Source organism: Cheilinus undulatus, linkage group 7 (assembly GCF_018320785.1).
Source record: "Cheilinus undulatus linkage group 7, ASM1832078v1, whole genome shotgun sequence".
Classification (NCBI taxonomy): domain Eukaryota; kingdom Metazoa; phylum Chordata; class Actinopteri; order Labriformes; family Labridae; genus Cheilinus; species Cheilinus undulatus.
In genome coordinates, this window is record NC_054871.1 from 6,713,479 (window position 1) to 6,734,600 (window position 21,122).

Genomic DNA, 21,122 nt, shown 5'->3' on the forward strand with positions numbered 1-21,122 from the left:
TTGAAGGTGAGGCATATGAAAATGGCCCCACCATCCTCAGTGGGTAAAGTTTGGACACCCCTGCCTTAGGGCTTATAGTTTTATTGATTTGGCAGAACAAATTCCTTTATTTTCTTCCATTTTTTTGAGGTACAAAATTTTCTGTGCATGCATATTTTATATTTCATGTGTTATCCATTGACTTCAATCTTCACTATAAATGTTAAATATCAATAATACAAGTTAGGGAACAACAATAATACACAATACAACAGTACACACTAAATTCACAATATGTTTCATGATATTCACTCCATGATACAATTTTATCAAGATTTGTTAGGGTGTTCTGGTTTTTCCAAGGACAAGATTTTATGTCAATTCATAAACTGTGTTCCTTAATTTAAAATTTTTGATAAAATCTTCATAAACAGTGACTATAAGAGCTGCTTGGGGATGCACAATATTGGTTTTAAATCTCAGTCCTCAAACACAAAATTCAAAGTTTTAGGATGAACAAATTAACACATTTCAGTCCTTAAAACAGACTTTTTGAGTGCAAGGAATCATGTAAAATAAATATTTCAGCTTACGTAAGTCTGTTTGTCCAGCTTAAAACTCCACTAACTTGTTTCTTCATATGGACAATATTTACAGCTGATAGATCTTTATAGCCAATATATCTGCAGAAATTTTCATATCTGCAGATAGTGATATCATGGCAGTGATATCGTGCATCCTCAGAGCTGCTGCTTCAGCAACTTACACCAGACAAAAGTAAAGAGCAGATGGCAACATCTGCTTTTAACAAAAGTAACATTGTGGTTTATATTTGTCAAATTTGTTTAAATTGTGCACATTTGCATTATTTTTTTATTTGTAGTGCAAGATATTGTTGCATCAACAATACCCTCATAATCTATGTACTAAAAAAGAAAACAATAGTCTACAAAATTCAAATGACAGTGACTGTAAAACTAATAAAGAATAATTTATTAACTTAAAAATGCACAATTAAAAATAAGACAAAGTACATTTTAAAAAATGCAAATAAAGTGCTCAAAAGCAACTTCATGTTTAAGTGAAACAGGCAAAGCATACACAATAAAGCTGTAACAGTTGTGTAGTATTTTGCAGAGAAAAACCTCTGGCGAAGTAATAAAAAAAGTTCATGTAAAGACGAGCATTTCAGGACTGGACATACGAGCTTAGCCCTCCTTCGTGAACTCTGCAGTACTCCAGTCCAGGCACAGCTCTCTTCTTACAGGCCTTCCCTGTTTTAGTGATGCCATTGCAGAGCTGACGGCCAGACAGAGAGCTGCTCCAGGAAAGGCAGGAGAAAAAAATAAACCAACTGGGAAACAACATTTTAATTTCATGTTTCAGATGTGAACAGAGAGTGTTAGATCCTGACCTGTTGCTGATGAGAGACGGGGCTGGACTGGCACTACGGGAGTCGTTCCCCAAATCTCTCGAGTCATTCACTCCATCAAAACCTCCGAGGTTCCTCAGGGGGATTTCATCAGTCAGAACCTAAAGAAAAGGAAAAAAAAACAGTGTAATTTGTTTTTAAATTGCTTCATCTCATGTATATTGTTCAGTAATTCTTCTCACCCCTGACAGTAGTGGCTGTGGAATGAGCCTGGGAGTCGAATGATTCGGTGTGCCAATAATCGGTACAAATCTAGACTCTGGCATTGTCCTTCTGTGAGGAGGGGACACCGCTGACATGCCGAGGGCGCCTACACATAAAGACAGAGAATATGAGCTAATGAATCAAAGGCTACACATGCTGCAAACCAAAGCGGCCTGAAGTAGAACCTTTAGACTCAGATCTGACAGTTTGAACAGCTCAAGCTGCATGAAATCTGATCTTTTCACATCTGGTTTGAGCCACATTAGCATGTACTAGTAGATCCACTGAAGTGACTACAGGAGTCTGAAACAGCCAGGCCTCATTTTGGAAAGTAATATGAAAATCTGGATAGAGCAGTAGATCTTGGAGCATGAATGCAGCTTAAGTGGCACTGGTTTTATTTAAGGGTTTTTTTGTAATATGATTAATGTTAAACAGGCAGATAATTTACTTCAAACCTGATATGAAGCTGTCCTGATTCAACAGGTCATCTCTGTCCATGAAGCCGTCCGATTCATCTCTAGATATCAAAACGTGTTTGGAAAAGTTAGAATTTGTTGAGACATTTAAAATCAAGCTCTGCATTGGCATTAACAATTGGGATAAATGTAAAAACATAAAAAAAGGTCCTTTCAATGAAAAACACACTAATGAAGAAAGTAAGTCAGAAGTTTAAAAAAAATCAGAATAATTCACTCACTTCTGTGGAGTAGAGGACGGTGGATATGAGTGGTTGCTTGTTGCTTTTTGTGGTTTCACTATGTCACATGGGGGCAGCAGCAGAGGAGTGACCAGCTTTCTACTGAACTTGAAAGAGGCGCACAACTGGTTCACAAACCAGTGACCTGCATGTGTGGACAGAAAACACTGAAAAATCCTGAGAACATTTATCACTTTTGTTTGAGCATTTGAAAAAGTTTCATGTTTGTACCAAGAGTCAGCGTCAGCACCAGCAAGCTCAGACCGGTCAGATCTAACGCCGGCTGCTGGTTTATTTCCGCTATTGCGTTCAGAGGGACAGTGAGCAGCAGCATGGCTCTGGAGAAACCCGGACAACGCAGGAACGTCAGCAGGACGGCACACAGAACAAAGTATACTGTATGTGAAACACACGTCCACATGGCTGTCAGGCTCAGACCTGAAGAACAAGAAGACTTTATTAACCTGCAGTCTGAAAAGAAAACTTCTGAGCTCATCAGGGTTGGATAAGTGCATTTAGTACCCAAACAGAAGGATACCAAAAAAGTAGGACACGAGATGAATCATTTTGGTATCTTTACCAACTCTTGACAATAAGAAATGAAAATAATTCCAAACTTTGCTGGTTACCCTTCTATAAAGTTGAACCACTGCACTCTGAGTCTGAAATCTCACCTGCCCAGCCCAGGTAGCCCTGGATCATGTGGAGCCTCTCCTCTATCTTGCCCTGCATGTTGTCCAGGTAGTGCAGCACAAATCCCAGTGTGCTGTTCATCCGCTCCAGTTTGGTCATGAGGTCTGCGTAGTACTGGGAGGTCTGGTCCTGGTACTGCAGGAACTCCAGCATGCTGTGGTCTGAATACAGACGAAAACACATGAAAAATATCCAAATTACAAAGACAAGCTCATATGAGGCATCACAAATCTAGACTTTTAAAGCTCATCTTTATTACCAATTTTCTGGTAGATGTCCTGAGCTTGGTGTCTGACGTCTTCGAGGTCTTTAACGATGGCACTGTGGCTGTCCTGGACCTCTGAGCCCTGGATCTGCAGATGTTCACTCACATTTTCTGCAAGGACAAGAGGAAGCACACAGTCAACATGTTGAACTACATTATGGCATTAATATAACAAATCAGCTGATGCAAACTCAAGCAAGAAATTTCTCTTATTATCAAGTTTTTTTTATTTTATTCCAGCGTAGTTATTTCAGTGATAAAAAAAATCATCATGTATTAAACGACTGAAAACATTTTTTTTCCATTTTGCTACTGTAATAAATGGCTTAATTTCCTGCTCTACTAAAAGAGCAGTTGCCTTTGGCAGTAATTCTCTATTTTCTAAAAAAAAAACTGCATCAAACTCAAAGCCGAGGTTTTGTCTATTTATAGGAGTGACTACAAACAAGGCCCAATATGTTTAAAAAGTGATTAGGCAAAAAGAAAACTCTGTACCCAAGATCTTTAAAGGAAGCCCATTTTGGTTAGTCAACACTGCATAAGCACATTTTCATCACCACTAGCTTGTTGAGTTTAAAAACTAGCATATCCATTGCTGTGAAGGTACAAACTACTTTGTCGTTTGTATTATTTGATATCATAAATCTCTCACCCATTTTCTCTGTGATGCCCTTGATGAGCTGAGCCACCAGTTCCTGTCCTGAGGCGATGAGAGCTTTCTCCTCACCCAGACGCTCCAGGTTGTCCCTCAGCGAGCTCTCCATCTGCTCCTGACCCTCGTACAGTTTCCCCTGTTGTTCCTGCAGAACGCTGTGTCCTTGCAGCAGCTTGTTCAAAGAGGCTGTGGTCAGCTCCTTTAGCTCCAGTTGGCCCTCCTATTTCAACATAACCATGTCATCATATCATCATTCTGTGGCACAATGCACCAGGTATCTTTGAGTTCTGTCAAAAGTATGATGTAAGTATCACATTAAACCCTATGCTGAAACTAGTTTGTTACTTCAGTTGTGTCACTTTTTGACTGGACCAAAGGGGAATATGAGGAAGCATGTAATGAAAAACCCAGTTTTTAATAATTTTGCACATATGTTTAGGTCTCCAGAGTATCCATGTATAAAAAGTGAAATAAGCCAACATATTCCTGTGTTCATGGTCCTCCTTTGCAAAAAAATCATTACATCTGATTGCTCAGGATCTGCTCTCACTGGAATGTCACATTAAAATAATACTGCTCTTCATCTCTTATCTCTAAGCATAGATCTAAACCTACAGCCACGGAAGCACAACAGACAAACAACAAATGCTACCTTCAGGTCCTTCATCGCGTCCAGTTGGCTGGTGGCTGTAGAGATGAGTGTGTTCACCGTGTGCTCCGCTCTACGCCTGAAGAGCTGCTGGCGAGTCGCGTAGCATACTGAGCGCGCTCTGTTGCTCACTATGTGGTAGGCATTCCATGTGTCTGAGTCCATGTCTGCTGTGCACTCTTTAATAGACTGAAACATCAACATGAGACTGAGATAAATCTGAACAAAGACCCCAAACAGACATTTCCTTTTAGTCTCTGTATATATTTTACCATTTCATCTGTACACGGGTAGGCTGGGCGGCCCTCGCTCTCTGCCTGACAATTAAACAGAAGGACTCCCAGTTTTGCAAGTTGCTCCTCTGAGAGACCATCGCAGCTCGCCTTCAGCCGGGCTACCACCTACAACACAGAAAGGATAGGGTGCTTAATTTAAAGATAAATTCAGATCAGTCAAGTCAATTAATGCTACTATAACCCAAAGATGGCAGCATGATATGGAACTAGCCTCCAATGATGGAAAAAGCTTTATAGGACTGTTTCTTATAGGACTTTTTAAATACTCTAAATGGTCTTTTTCCCATGTTTTTTTCCTGCTCTACATTTATTCAGTCCTAATTTTTTCTTCTGTCTTATTCAGACTATCCTTTATTGCTTTAATTTATCTGACATCCAACGTTTACTCCCATTTTTCTTAATTTTTTTAATTTTATAATGTGATAACTTTTTTATACGTTTTCATAATTTTTCATTGCACATATTTATATTTAACATTTGCCATAAAAGAGTTGCCTGCTGTATTTTTTATTTAATTCCTCATTTGCATTCATTCTTGTTGTTATTTTGCTACTGCATCTTGTTCTTCAATTTAAATTTAAATTTTGACTACTCTGCGTTTGCTATGGCAGTCAAAGCACTTTGTAAACATCTTTTTTTAAATGTGGTGCTTGAATTAAGTTGGTAGATCATTCAAGTAACTTTGTCTGTACTTCATTTTTTTTAAGCCTTAAAAATCTACTTTTTCCTCCAAGAAGATCTTATAAATTCAGACCCAAAAAACTTAGAAAACAAAAAATATAAATTCAAGAGGCAACAACGCTGAAATTTATGGTTTTCTACTTTTATAAAAAATATATATATATTCATATAAAAACATGTTAAAAGATCTTCAGGGTAACTGGACAGTCAAAACAAGGAAGTGGCTTTGGAATTGTCCACGGCTTTTGTAAATTATAAAAGAGAATAAAATATTTCTAACACACAATTACAACATATTGAAAGAGCACAACTGTGGCAAATGTATCATGGCCACATTTAAAGTCCTGATCTCTGCCCTATTTTCCCAAGACTGAGAAGGAAAGAAAATCCCAATTTCACAGCTAAAAAGTTGAGTTTTACCCTGTAGTGGCAGCTGTCTAGCGGGCTGATGTCCATGTGTTTTGCTTCAGCCAGAAACTTCTCATCCACTGTGGCCATTTCAAACCGAGCATCCTTTGCGAGGACCGCTGGAGCGACTGGAGGAGGCGCTGCTGCTGCTTTTGGAGCAGACTCTGTCTGTCTGAGCCACTCGAACAGGCCGCTAACACCCGGACTCTGGCAGAGCAGGGAGCTGACCAGCAGGAAACACAGCTGATGGATCAGGGGGTACCCCATATCTGGAAAATAATACATCATTTATTAGAATGCAGCGTTTTACAGTCTTTACAGTATTTACCAGTTAAACAGCTAAAAGTTGTTGAAATGTAGTCACATTTTTTCTTTCATGTGTTCTTTTTTCCCAGTTACTTTTAGCTCTGTTTTGATTAATGAGTGGTGTTTTTTTCCACATCATCAAAAGCTTTTTTCTTTGAGGAAAATTAAACTACATGTCAATTTCATCACTAGAAATCAGCATGGACAATAAATCAATTGTACTGATCAATCTTATTTGATGAAAATTTACATTTTAAAAAATATAAAGCTAGATTTTCTCTTGAATGTCCTCCAGGCAAACTTGTTAAAAATGCTCCATCAAAATGAGAAACATTTGGATCACTTGTGCACCAGCTTTCTTTTCCCCCTCTCCTAACACCCACAAATACACACACACACATTTGAACAGGTGTGCAGTAAAAAGCAGAGGTGATTCTCTGTCTATGCCATGTCCCCCACAGGCTATAACTGAGCATCCCGCTTGGTATTTGACGACCATTTCTGTAGTTTTCTCTTTATCCACATGAAATCGCCTTCTTGAAATACAACTGACAATATCCATTTTCCTCTCACTCCTTGAATCCACAGTGTAAATTATTCAGAAAAGAAAATCAGTTAGTATCGGGGTTGTGCACATTCTAGTCAATTGTTTTATATACAATTCCCTGAACAGAATCGTTTAACTTTTAAACTAAAAAATAGTGAGATTTTTTTTGTTACGCTTTACAGCTTATGACAGGGGTGTCCAAACTATGGCCCCAAATGTGGCCTGCGATCTGCTTTTGATTGGCCCACAGCAAATTTAGAAAATATAGTGAAATATGGCCCACATTAGAACATGAAGCTTTTGCTTGGCTGTATTGTACTTCTTGGGTTGAGCACAAGGCAGTGCTACCATGCAAATTCTACAAACAAATATTTTTAGAAGATTTTTTTTTGACGTGTTTTTTAAATTTGTGACTAAACTAAGATTAAACTGTAGATGGCAAAAACATATCTGCAACCGAAGTATATTATCTCAATTTATAACACCCTAGATGATTACCACAGAACCAATAGCATTCCAGGTGCCTAATCAGTGGTAGCCAGGGCCAACCATGGTCCCCTGAAATTTGATTGGCCTCCCAAAGTCCTTGGATTGATTGGCTATTTGCCTTGTCAACTACTAACTAGCCATGTGAGGACTCACAATCACCAACAATGTCTTAACCTATATCAGATGGGTTTTACCAAATTTAATTTCCTCAAGGTTCGGTATATGAAAGCGGCCTCACTATTCTTTTTTATTTCACTCGGTGGAAAAAGTTTGGACACCACTGGCTTATGACATCTAGAGGATGCAACTGCCAAATGTGCCACTAGATGGCGACGATAACGCCACGGGGCATATGTTTGAATGATTGAATGAAAACAAAAGCATCATTATGCATCTGCCTTCGTCAGAAACACAATCACTAGTTCAAAAGGCCCAATCAAGCCTGGGCAGGGTTTGCACGACTATCTGCCTTCATACCTAGAAAAAATTAATTCAAATGCATGTGTTTGAATGGAGGACTACACCGAGGCTTGTCCAGGCATGTCTGCTCTGCAGTACGAGCGCTCGTGCGTGAGGTCTACTGTAGCATCTATAATAACCTGTTCATATTCGCGTATTTACTTGATTCATATCGAATCATATCAAGTAGCATCCAAACGAACAAAAAGACAACTTTATATCCACTTCCTTGCCCGTTTTAAGCACACTTGATTCAATGCAGACAACTTTCACGCATGCTATGTAATGAAGTTTGCGATGGACGGCTCAGAACATCCGTTCAAAACTCTTTTACTCTTTCCAGAGAGCACTGCACTAAAAAAAAAAATACTGCAACAACAATAAAAACGATGGAAAACAACTAATGAAAATATTACACTTCTGCAGTGCGCACCGATATACATATGAAAACGCAGCGGTTTCTAACTCACGTACCTGCTGTTAAATTTTGCAGAGAGCTCCTTGATTCACAGCTGTTTTGAATGACAGCTAAATTTTATGCACCTCTTCTCCGCCCCCAAACAGAGAGGACGCAGCCAATCCAAGGACTCGCATTTTTGGTGATGACGGTCAAGGGGTTTGTTTGATTTACATACAGCTCTTAGGGCGCGGGGACATAAGTGGAGTGTGCAGCTGGGGAAACTGGGCCCCGCCCGGCTGCCACAGCAGGAAGTTGGAAACAAACAAACCCACAATTAACAGGATCTCTGCCGGTTGGTTTGTATGGATGGGAGGTTAGAATCTTTTAGTGATTCGGGACATTTGGCTATATGAAATATGAACCGAATCTTTCGGCTCCCAAATGGCTCATATTTCATTTCATTTTGACTTTTGATTTTAATCAACAAACGACTTCCAGCCAACCTTCACAGATGTTGAGTTAATTACCTGATTGGAGTATGACACCATGAGTCTCCAAAATTGAACTTTCTAACAATATTCTAATTTTCTAAGATACTGAAATTTGAGTTTCCATTATCTGTAAGCCATAATCATCAAAAGTAAAAGAAATAAACACTGGAAATATATCAGTCTGTGTTCAGTTGTTCAAAATAATATATTGAGTTTCACTTTTTGAAATGATGATACCCTTATTTATTGAGATGCACCTGTAAGCGTTTGGATACTGAAGTGACCTGCCTGGAGTTTAGACCTTTTACCAACAGAAGACATTTGGTCGATCATAAAATGAAAAATCTGGCAGAGAAGACCCAAGACTGTTGAGCAGCTAGAATTCTACACCAGACAAGAATGGGACAACATTCCTCCCCCAAAACCTCTGCAACTGGTCTCCTCCCTTCCCAGACATTTACAGACTGAAGAGGGGTACACAATGGTAAACATGGCCTACTTTTTTAAGATCTGTTGCTGCTATCAAATTCAAAATGAGCAAGTATTTTTTTTCATGAAATGTTAAAATGTTTCATTTTTAACATACATGTTGTTGATGTTTTATTTTAAAGAAAGCGTGGGTTATTTAAGATATGCAAATCATTACATTGTTTTTATACTTTACACAGTACCCCAACTTTTTTGGAACTGTAGTTCTACAGAGAAGGAGCCTTTGGACCTTCTTCAACATCCAATTTCATATCTTTAACCATCTTGGCACTCTTCTAATAGACACCATTTAACACAGTAACTCGTCAGGCCATGACACCGGCTCCTGAGTCATTTCATTGAGCCGAGTCGTACGTGAACGACACATTGCAGGTTCGCGTGTATGCTACGAGTAAACCCAACCTGACAGAGTAAATCAAATTACAGTTTGAGCTTTTGGACATCAGCAAATCTGGAGCCCCACCAGGTGAATAACTATCCCGCCATCAGCGTTAGCCGGTGTTTCTCACAGTATCGTTTGACATCGTGTTTTATGTCACTCCGTGTTATTTTATGGTTGTCCAGTCAACAAGACACACGTGCATTGTATTTCTAATCTCATCTGTGGTGGATTATTTTCTGGCTGTTCTTAGCTAGATGCAGCGGCAGGGCTGGAATTAAGCGGTTATAAAATTGTGTTTTTGTCATTTTTATCTGCGCGTTTTTCAGTTGATAACGGTCACATTTGAAGCTAGCTGTGGAGCCGCAGCTAACATGCTAGCACCACATTAGCATCCTAGCCGTTTGAACCAACCGTTGGACCGCTGGACTCAGAATCACCAGCTAGGTTAGCTAGGCTAACTTATGACAACAATGGAAGACCCTGGTATCAAGAAGCAGAACTGGGACGTGAAAGAGACGGAGTTATTTCTGGAAATCCTCAAAGAGCTGGATATGGAGAAATGTTTGGACGGCAGGAAAGTCAGGAATGCTAAAATCTTCAAAGTGGCTCACAGGAGAATGACAGCAGCTGGTTATCATAGATCTGTGGACCAGTTAAAGTTCCGATGGAAACTTCTCAAAAGCGCGTACTACAAGCACAAAAGAGAGCCACATTCATCAGCCCCGGCCAAAATACAAGGCTGGTGGAGGTATGAAAAGACTATGTTTGATATCATGGAGTCCAGACACCCCCTGGTTGAAGCTGGGGTTCACTCGGACAGGAATGATGAAGCGACAGAAGACTCGGATGGAGATGGATCTATGCTCCACTGGCCGCAGACCTGCACGGACAATGCTCCTCAGAGCCTGAACCTGGATCTAATTGTAGGGGTGACAACGTGGATGCGATGTAGTCTGTTATCAGATCACTATTGTGGTGGCATTTCTTCCCTGTGTTGTCCACATGCATGGATCCATTAGAAAGCTGTGTGTAAACAATGGTTTTCATGATACCAGAATTTTAGATTCAGATAAGATGCTAGAAAATACTTCACAACCTCCATTTAACACAATACATCTATTGACACCTATTTAACTTTCAACCTACTGCGATTAAAAAAAAGTTAATGCAAAACATTTTGATATTTCAATAGGATTTTAACACCACATGTTTTGAAAAAAGTGTGACTGATAGTACTGAAGAGTACCAAACCTTAGAAAGAAATACCTGTTTAATTGAACAGGTGCTTAGGAAGAAAACCTGAAAAAATGCAGGCAAATTCCTGCACCTTGTATTTATTGCACAAAATGTTGTCAGCATTGCCAATTTATTTGATCTTGTCAGTTTGCAGGAATTTACTTGAGGTTTTGGATAACTAATATCAAGAAATAACCAACTATTCGGTGTCTATGGACTCTATATTGGTTACACTGAAATGGTTAATCTATCATATCAAAGTTTTAAAGTCTAAAACTATTAGGATGATAAAAAATTGCAGCGAAGTGTCTTATTTGCATAGACAATGGCAAGGTTTTAGTGTCCTCTTGCATCAGCTTTTATTTAAAGATAAGGCTAAATATGTGAAGTTTATCTTTAAAGCCTGCTTTGTACATTGAATCTTGTGTCGCACATGCCATGCCAGGTTTGCATTGTCCTGGACCTTTGCAGAAACATATGGGCACAGTCAAATGTGCACCTCCACTAAAAATATCCACAAAAATATTTGGATAGATTTGATGCAACCAAGCTGTAAAGTTTCCATACTTAACTAATGATTTGACTGCATGGTCAACTTAAATTTAAAGAGATTAGATCATTTTGATCATTGTAGATCAGCAGTTAGGTTGTCAAAATGTTCAGTACCTTTTGAAACCACATGCTTTAAAATGTTGGAATCAGTTATTTTTACAGAGGATTTAATCAAAGCAAAGCAAACTCCTGCAGACTGTCTTAATTGTATGAATATGTAGGCAGTGTTTTGGTACATTTTTAGATATTGTTTGCCTAAGGCTTCTATTTTTGTTACCCTAGTATAGAAATGGGTATCAATATCATATTGAAGGTTAAAATTCTGGTGTCATGTCAACCCTACATGGTATCAAAAACTAAAAAATTTCTATACCCTCTATGTGACCGTGTGGGTAGGTTCACCTTACATCAAACAATCCTTTTAAATCCAGCAATCCTGCATTAAACCCTACCTTTGTAGCCAGTATAACGTTTGATTTTATAGACATGTTGATTCAGCTTTGGAGGCATGCAGATACACAATGATAATGGTTAAAGGAAGATAATACCTGTGTCCTAAAGTTAATAAGGGTAGGAGTTTTGCAGGTATGTTTTCTCCTCATGTGTAGGGGTCTTTGTCTCATTTCTTTTATCCAGTCACTGCTTGATTTGGTTTCTTTTAGGTCTATAGAATTTAAGAATGTATTAAACATAGGACAATTGAAGTTTCCTGCTTTTACAGCCAACAGCAATTCATTGCACACTCATATAAAATAGCAAATGAATGTTATTAGAATAATTTTTCTTTTTTCATTTTGAATGCATGTGAACAGAAATCTGATCACCCCCAGCTTTTGCATTTACCCCCCTGCTGAAACGTAATCAGGTTACACGCTCAGTGGATAAATCAGATTAAATCCCACTGCTGCAGAAACCAGCATTTTGGCCCCGTAAAGTCTTTGAGGATTAAGTCTGAAACGAGACAGAGAAACTAGGCTGTGGCAGGCAGCAGCTACATTTTTGGGGGGGGGGGGGGATGAAATCTGATTACTCACCAACTGTCGACCAGGATTTTATACGGTATCTGATTTCCTGCCTTAACCTGATTTCTCAATGTAATCTGGTCTCCTGTGTACATGTAAACATGATGGACGACCACGATGCAGATGCCAGAAGGTGTATATGTACTGGCAAAACTGATCACAAAAACATGCAGTGCAGCATTTTTAATATATTTTGGTGGGTTGCAGGACTGCAGATAAAGGATGAGACATAATAAGGGATGGTTTTTAATCTCCCTATCTCATATTTTGCTGAAGTTGTCTGTTCTAAAGAAAAAGGAATGTCTTTTCCTCCTTTGCTACAGATATGTCATTAATCAGGATATTTTTGATAAGTTCAAAGATATTAAACATCAGAACAGTTGCATATACAGTCTGCAGATGCTGCCCTTTTTTTCTAAAAGAACTATGAGTGTGCAAACAGTTGGAAATTCTCAGTAAAATTCTGCAAAACCAGAAGTAACTCAGTACATTTTTAAATATATCACAGATTCTTGATTTTAAAATGATCAATCCATCAGGTAAAGCGGTATCCTGATTGTCTTAGGGGATGCATCTCAACTGTTTAGTCTGAAAATGGTCAAAAAGTAAGAAGTGGTCAAAGAGATGCAGCCAGTATGCATGTTTTAATCAACCAGGACACAACGATATTAAGATATTCAGTTTACTTTGATCTATGGTAAAGAAACATCACATTCTCAAATTTTAAGATTTATCTTCAGAAATGGATTCTTTTATTTAGAGAGGACAGTGGGTAGAGTTGGGAACAGCTTGTGAGAGAAAAAGTGGGGAAACCTTGGCCACCTGCTTTAAAGACAACAGCCTCTACACATGGGGTACACTTAGATAACCACTAGGCTACCAGCACTCCAGAAGAAATGATTTGAACAGTCTTATCTTCTTGAAAACATAGAATTATCAAAGCTGTTACCACTTATTTGCCTAATAATTTAGTTTATCTTAGTTGTTATAGTGGATTTAACACTTCAGTTGTATGCGTGACATTGTAGTTGCTGTTTAAACATGCCATTAATAGTGTGTTGTTGGTTGTCCTGTGTGTCTCACCCCTTGCTTTTAAGGTAATTGTTAACTGTCATTCTCAGCATTGTTGATGTTTAACTCCTAAATCTGCTCCCTCCTTTTCCTTCAGATTAAAATGGACCCTGAGATGGACGCACAGCTGAAGATCGGTTTTATCGGTGCAGGGAACATGGCCTTTGGCATTGCAAAGGGCATCTTGTCTGGTGAGTGAGTAGAGACTCTTTAAAACAGCAGAGAGGTTTGAGGTTTATATGTCTTATAGTTTCTTTTGTTCTTTTCTTACAGGAAACGTTCTCCCTTTAAACCTCAGAGTGAGCGCTCCCTCCTCAAGGAACCTGGGACGCTTTCAGGTATTTATTTTTCCATTTTAACTTACCTTTCTGTTGTGAGGAAGGACTAGATTGTAGTTGAGGATCACAGCTACTGTTGTAAGAGCTGGCTCTTTTTGAATAGTTTCCAATCAAACTAACCCATTGTAATGCTAACCTTGTTCAGCTGCTGTATAGTCCTTTAGGTGTTCTTCTATGAATGTTTTCAAATATCTTAGTTCAGAGTCACATACAAGTAATAATGCTGAAAATAAACAATTCTGTGCAGAAAAAATAGACTAGTTTGCATGGCAGGCAGGTTAAATTGATTTTATAAAGAAATCTTGAAGCTCTTGTGAGGAGGAGTTTTGGCCAGTTATGAAACGGACAGTAATTAATACAGATGTCTCTTTATGAGCTTAAAAGGCAGACAAGAGCATGCATGTAAGTTACTAAACAAAAATGGTGGAATTAGGCAGATTAATAGGATTATACTGCCATGTTGATGCAAAATAAGTTAATGTCACCATCATCTCTACCCATGAAAACATCTTATAGCCCAAAGTGACGTCTGCATTTGCTTATTTTGCCCAACCAATGAAAGATAATCCTAATATTTTTGATTTAAATTGACCACAAAACAACATGGAAAGGCAGTAAAACCTCTCAGGAGGAGCTGGGACTTAACCATGTTGGGACTTTGTGCTTCGGAATAATGGTTAAAATTATGCCTAATAGTTTCTTTTTTTAGGGGGATGTTAACCATATATTTCCATTCCTCAGGGAAACTGATTCAGGAAGTGTTTCTACATCCCCGTGGATCAGTTACGAGTCAATAATCTCCCTTTGTCTTTCAGGAGCTCGGGGTCCCTGTCACTCACTCTAACGTTGAGGTGGTCTGCGGCTCTGATGTTGTTTTTGTAGCTGTCAAACCTCACCTTGTTCCTCGAGTCCTCAGTGAGATTTCTCAGTTCGTCACTGACAGACACATTATTGTTTCAGTCGCAGCAGGAGTAACTCTGGCAACACTAGAGGAGGTGAGTGTACCAGCCTGCATGTTAACTTTGATCTCTAAGGACATGGGAGTTCTAGAGAACACCACCGAGTCTCACCAGCTATGTGTACGGCTAAAATAGTTCTGATATGGGCATCATTTCTATCCTTTGTTCAAATGTGTATTTCCTGTCTGCCTTTCCATTGTGATGCACTTTGGGCAGCATGCCTTTATGTATGGAAAGTCCCATAAAAACAAAGTTGAGTTTAATCTTACTCCTTGTATCTTATATTTTAGTGGAAGATTGCATCTCTCAGTGTCACAGTTGTTATTCTGCATTAGCTGTCATTACAGGATTTAGGTTTTGGTTATCATCTTATTGTAATGCTTTGTCATATTTGATACATCTTTTGGATTCATGATATTATCATCATGTTTAAGGTATAAGTAGATATTACTTTAAAAACTTAAATATCAGCATCAGCATATATGAAAATGTTGGATGATACTGGATATTTTCCCAAAAGTCTTGGGGATCATCAAGATGTATTTTGGCAAATATGAGACGAGCCATTGTGTTCTTTTAGTCAGCAGTGATTTTGGCCTTCGATGTCTACCATGGATTCAATTTTTGCCCAGTTTCTTTTTTATTGCTGAATCATCAACACTGACCTTAATGTTGAACGAGGCCTACAGGTCTTTAGATGTTCTGGGTTCTTTTGTGACCTCTTGAAAGAGCTGTCGATGTGCTTTTGGAAATATTTTGGTCTGCTGGGCACTCCTGGGAAGGTTCAACACTGTTACAAGTTTTCTCCATTTGTGGATAATGGCTCTTGCTGTGGTTTGCTGGAGTTCCAAAGCCTTAGAAATGGGTTTGTAACCCTTTTCAGACTGGTAGATGTCAATGGCTTTGTTTCTCATCTGTTCATGAATTTCTTTAGATGGCGACATGATGTTTTGCTTTTTGAGATCTTAAAGGCTGCTTCAGTTTGTCAGACAGGTTCTGTTTAAGGGATTTATTGAGTCAACAGTTCTGGAAGTAATCAGGCCTGGGTGTGGCCAAGAATGTGGTCAATCACAGTCAATTCATGATTTAACGAGGGGGGAGGCATTTACTCTTTCACATAGGGCCAGATAGGTTTGGGTGGCTGTTTTCTTTTAATAAACTAAATCATCATTTAAACACTGCATTTTGTATTTACTCTGTTGATTTTTGTCTAATGTGAAAATTTGATTGATGATCTAAAACATTTAAGTGTGACAAATATGCAAAAAAATATAAGGAAGGAGGCAAAACCTTTTTCACAGCACTATACATAACCTATGATGTGGCCCTTAGTCGCCACATCATTTCAACCCTCACCATCCCAGGCTTCATACATGCATGCTCGTGACAATGCTGATACCACCTACCCGACCACACTGCCCCTCATGGGCTCCCAAATCCAACCATGTAAGAACTTTTGCAGAGCTGATGTAGCAGACCACTGAAGCTGGGTAATATCATACCTGTTTTTCCCCTTGTTGCTCAGCTCCTACCAGAGAATGCAGTCGCCATCAGACTGATGCCAAATCTCCCATGTGTGCTGCAAGAGGGAGCTCTGCTCTTTGCACGCGGATCTCGTGCAAAAGACGAGGATGCATCTTTGCTTCGCACCTTGTTGCACCGCTGTGGTTTTGTGGAGGAAGGACCTGAAGCCTGGATCGACATCCATACGGGACTGAGTGGGAGTGGAGTCGCCTTTGTAAGTGTTTCAGAATTGTTTAATTTGTTACGTTGGAAGACTTTGTAACTCTGCAAGCAGGCATCAAAATGATGCAACACAATAGATGTTACCCCAAATTTCCTGACAGCAACCAACAAAACTTTCTGATCAAAACACAACAAAACATCTGAGGATGCCATAAGCATGTAGTCAGTCCATCTGGTCTGTTTATGTGGCATGGGTTTGATAATTTCCTTCCTTCTACCTGCATGCATTGGGCTCTCTGCATTCATGTGCATATACAGAGCCCAAAGCAAAGCAAGTCGGTCACACGAGAATGTATTCCTCCTGCAAACCTCCCTAAATCCATCCTTAATCTATTTCTGCTGGGCTCGGCATGATCAGTCCTTTTAATCACAAGAATCAACCCAAACACTTTTCAGCTATACACCAAAAAAAGGTTTAATCAAGATGAAAACAAAGCTGGATTACCTGATCTAATCTGATTTCCCAATCCCTTTCTCCCCTCAAACAGCCCATTTTCAAGATTTGGTCCAATCCTGTCCCCATAATCTGATCTGATTACTTTTTTTTAAATGACAGGACCTTGATGATTATGCCTCATGTGATCTCTCTCTGCAGGTCTACCTGTTTGCTGAAGCGCTGGCAGAAGGAGCTGTTAAAATGGGAATGCCAGGAGCTCTAGCCTACAGCATCGCATCTCAAACTATTCTGGTCAGTTCTGACTCTGTTGATTAGGGCTGGGCAATATATACAGCTTTTAAAGATGTATATGAAATAGATATATGAAAAATTAATGTAGCGTAAGAAAGAGAATTTCTATCAATGTAGTTTGTGTTGATTTGAAAAACAGATGCCAGGCCTAATGCTCTGTAAAAACATTTATGGTTATGCTGGAGATATTCTTCTGTTTCACCTTGTATTTGTATATGGGTTTGGCTGTGCCATGAGTGTTATTGTAAATATAAAAGCTCTTACACAATGCATGTTATTGGTGGAAACCTCTAACGTGCACACAAGAGAGCCCAGGCTATCTAGAACTACCTGACATGTGGCATGTAAACTACAAAAATCGAGACACTCAAGAAGGTTACTGTCATGTTAATTATGAGATCAGAGCTAACCTAATTTTATCAATAATAAATCAATAGTGAGTCAGGTCAACTCAGGCTGCTGACTGGTTGCAAGAAGACACCTTCTGCACTATATTTCTCCAACATTTTCATCTATATATGGACATAGCACTCCAAGTGTAGTTCTTTAATTGGTTGATATATATTTATTCCATGCAGTAAAACAAAAGAATTCATATGCAATGTAAAATCTTATACTTGAATGAAAGAGAGCAGAAAGAGGAATAATCTTATAATGTCTGCCCTGTTTTTACAAAACATATATCAACAAATTATATTCATGCATAATAAACAATCTGAAATAGAACAAACAGCATGCAGGTCAAAACAGCTGCTTAAATCCTGATACCAGTTTATAAGTTAGGATTCAAATCAGAAGCAGCTGACTGCATTTGTAGGTACAGATCCTGATGACATAATTTATTTGAAATGTTCAGTCATAACAGGATTTATCACTTTATTTATTTCACTGAATTTGGGAGCTTTTCAATTATTTGTTGTAATCAACAGAAACAAAATAGAGGTCACAGAAACACACTATTAGGTATTATTAGGTCATATATTGTTATTTTATCTATCTATCTATCTATCTATCTATCTATCTATCTATCTATCTGTCTATCTATCTGTCTATCTATCTATCTATCTATCTATCTAAATATATATATAAATATATATATATATATATATATATATATTTTGTCCCACCAATCACACAAGGGATAAAGATTTTATTCTAGTTAAACACATGAGAAGAGAACATTTTTTGACAACCTCAATATATGAAAATGCTAATGTTTTTTGGTGCATTTGAAGTTTGTAGGATTTTTTTCTGCAATTTTTTGATAGTGAAAAACAAACATTAACCTAATATTGGGTGTCTAGGTATACTTTTTAATGTCGCTATGACATCAAACAGTTTTCAGTCTGAAATGGCTTTTACTAGAATTGAAGTTAATTATTCTGGTATTGTGACTGACAATCATTTATGCCTTTACTGAACAAAAGTCAAGGTGTAAATATAGTGTATTGCAATTGAGCCAAAGAAAAAATATTGAGAGATAATTTTGGTCAAGTGATAATTGCCCAGCCCTTATTTGTTGAGTCTATCCACAGTGTTGAATTTTAGAATTCTAGAATGATATTTGGATAGATAGATGCTTTATTAATCAAAGCTATTGTGTTTATTTTATTTTCCTCTCATTATTTTACAGGGTGCAGGGAGAGTGTTACGTGAGTCTGGGAAGCATCCAGCTCAGCTTCGCTCAGAGGTCTGCACCCCAGGGGGAACAACCATCTATGGGCTTCATACTCTGGAGAAAGGCGGCCTGAGGGCAACAACCATGAGCGCTGTAGAGTCTGCCACGGAGAGAGCCAGGGAGTTTGGTCGACAGTCAGGATGCAAAAAATGACATTTGCAGTTTCTGGCTACCACTCAATGAACTCAATTCAGATCTCATTACAACTCCATTTTGAACTAATCCATCACCATCGAACACAAGGACAAAACAGGACGTTTCCTCTTTTAAATTATGTTTCACCTCAGACAAGTGCAGTTTCTTCTCCCTTTTCACATGATTTTTTTTTTTTTTTGCTCAAAAAAGGAATTAGAGCTTTGGAAAAATGAAGAGCCTCCTGCAAATCTAAGTTTTTCATGGGTGCGTATTTGAGTAGAATTATCTCTATTTTTTGTGGTTTAAGTGTGAACAACATTTCTCCTAATTCTCAGTTTTCCAAATACAATATTCTTTAGTTGGAAAATAAAGAAGAAACTGGAGTTGTGAGATCTTTTGCCTTTCCACGACATGTATTATGACATAAAAAATACAGGGAGTTATTGCAAATAAATACAGTGAGCATATGTAGGCTTAAATATGAGCAAGAATATTGGATTTTATTATTCTGGTCTCTCTGACTATTTTTATCCTTGGCCTGCATGGTGTGACAAAAAATTGATGTGCCATAATACTGTTTAGGAGTAGAGTAGCAATATGAAGGGCAATTAATAGTAAAGACTACTAATAGTAAAGAGCCCATATTAGCTTTAGCTCTAGCTAATTGACAAATCTAAGATTGTGATAATGATAAAATTAATATTTGTTGTGCAGCCCTGTGATATTATAATTCAGGGGTTGTAGTTGTGGAAAATGAGAACTTGTTGAGATAAAAGAGTATTCTCTTAAAGCAGAATAATCTACTTGGGTTTCTTTTTTCCAGACAGTTTATTGTAGGAGATGTTTTTACCTTGACATGTTTGGACTGTCACCTGCAGTCAAGCCAAGTAAACCCAAGTAGATTATTCAGAATAAGAAGACAAAATGAACTTGCTGGATTCTCTTAAAGCAGAGTTACGTGAAAGATGAACAGGAGTGGGTCAAGATGCTTTAAGGGCTGATATAAAACAGATTTGTTTCCGAAGTTACACACCAGTATTCTGATGTTTAGAAACTATTAAAACGTTTCCTTTGCATTTTTCACAGTCTTTACATGACTCTAGACTTTTACTATTCTAACCAGTTTTCACTTTCTGCACATAAAATACCCAAATGGGAATGTTTTGTTTGGAGGTTGGGAGAAATGTTGAATTAAGTAAGAGATAGATGTAATTTATACACTAAACTATAGCTAAACACTCAAACCTTGAAAAGTAATGATGCATTGGTCTCTTCATTTTTTCTGTAGCTGTAATTGACTAATCTATTCATTTACACTGACAACTTCATTATTTGATGAGAGCCATATAATTTATTTGAATAAATGGCTGCTTCCACATGCAGGCTTATATCCACATCTTTTAAGTTTAAAGCAATCTCGGACATTATCACCCAAATGTGGTTCATCCATACATGTCAATATTTAAATTGAGCTATAAACCGCATATTGCCTGTATTTACTCATGCATAATGAAGGCTATGTTAGCTTTCAAATAAAGACAACACTCATGAAACCATTTAGCACAGTACCAGTTAGACCAAAAATTGACTTCATAAACCTCAATTTGTGTTTAATGCCTTAGTAGACAGGATTGAATCGTCATGTCTGTGTAATATTAGAGGAATGAATGGGGGCTGAATGTGTGAATGTTGGAATATAGTACTTAAAATTGGACCAGATGAAGGATTAAACTTTACATTTCGGATATTGTACGAATTATCATGGTTGTGCAGCTGCTCTTAGAGATCTAGTTTACATCTGGTTGTTGACTGAATACTCCATGCCGAGTTTGTAGTGAGTTTTCATAAAGTGTCACATGAACCATCCCTCTTTGTGTATAAGTCTTACTTGTTGGAAGTGGGAAATTTTAAATGTAGAGATCAGCTGGAAGCCCAGCCTTCAATGAGTACTACTACGTACTCAAAGTATTGAGTATTTAATAGCTACTTTTGGTTACCCAAGGGGTTTGGCATTTTCTCAATGTGCAGTAACAATAAGACAAAGTGAGTCTCCAACCAGGATCAGTAAAGGCACACTATTATAATTAAGTAAAATGCAGTCATACTACTGGACAATTTTCTGGCATTGACAGAAAGCTAGAATCCCCTATTTAGATATTTTATTTTTTTACT

At 38.1% G+C, this 21,122-nt stretch overlaps 2 protein-coding genes across 3 annotated transcripts; one reads left to right on the forward strand and one right to left on the reverse strand.

Annotated features, from left to right (window-relative positions):
• Positions 1-951: 951 nt before the first annotated feature.
• On the reverse strand, positions 952-8,324 carry bmb (brambleberry). Its single transcript, XM_041792371.1, has 13 exons — positions 8,238-8,324; positions 5,975-6,231; positions 4,850-4,978; positions 4,581-4,766; positions 3,926-4,148; positions 3,268-3,384; positions 2,990-3,169; positions 2,547-2,753; positions 2,316-2,460; positions 2,074-2,135; positions 1,594-1,721; positions 1,394-1,512; positions 952-1,297 (listed from the first exon to the last, which is right to left on the reverse strand). The coding sequence occupies exons 2-13, from the start codon at positions 6,227-6,229 to the stop codon at positions 1,168-1,170; spliced, it is 1,881 nt and encodes a 626-aa protein (XP_041648305.1). The 5' UTR covers positions 6,230-6,231; positions 8,238-8,324; the 3' UTR covers positions 952-1,167.
• A 1,166-nt stretch (positions 8,325-9,490) lies between these two features.
• On the forward strand, positions 9,491-20,816 carry pycr3 (pyrroline-5-carboxylate reductase 3). Of its 2 annotated transcripts, none has more exons than XM_041790460.1 (7): positions 9,491-9,609; positions 13,504-13,597; positions 13,680-13,744; positions 14,560-14,739; positions 16,229-16,441; positions 17,045-17,137; positions 18,771-20,816. In XM_041790460.1, exons 2-7 carry the CDS (start codon positions 13,510-13,512, stop codon positions 18,966-18,968), a joined length of 837 nt encoding a protein of 278 aa, XP_041646394.1. In that variant the 5' UTR covers positions 9,491-9,609; positions 13,504-13,509; the 3' UTR covers positions 18,969-20,816. The 2 variants fall into 2 exon arrangements, with proteins under 2 accessions (XP_041646394.1, XP_041646393.1); XM_041790459.1 differs by lacking the exon at positions 9,491-9,609 and adding an exon at positions 9,622-10,448.
• Positions 20,817-21,122: the final 306 nt, after the last annotated feature.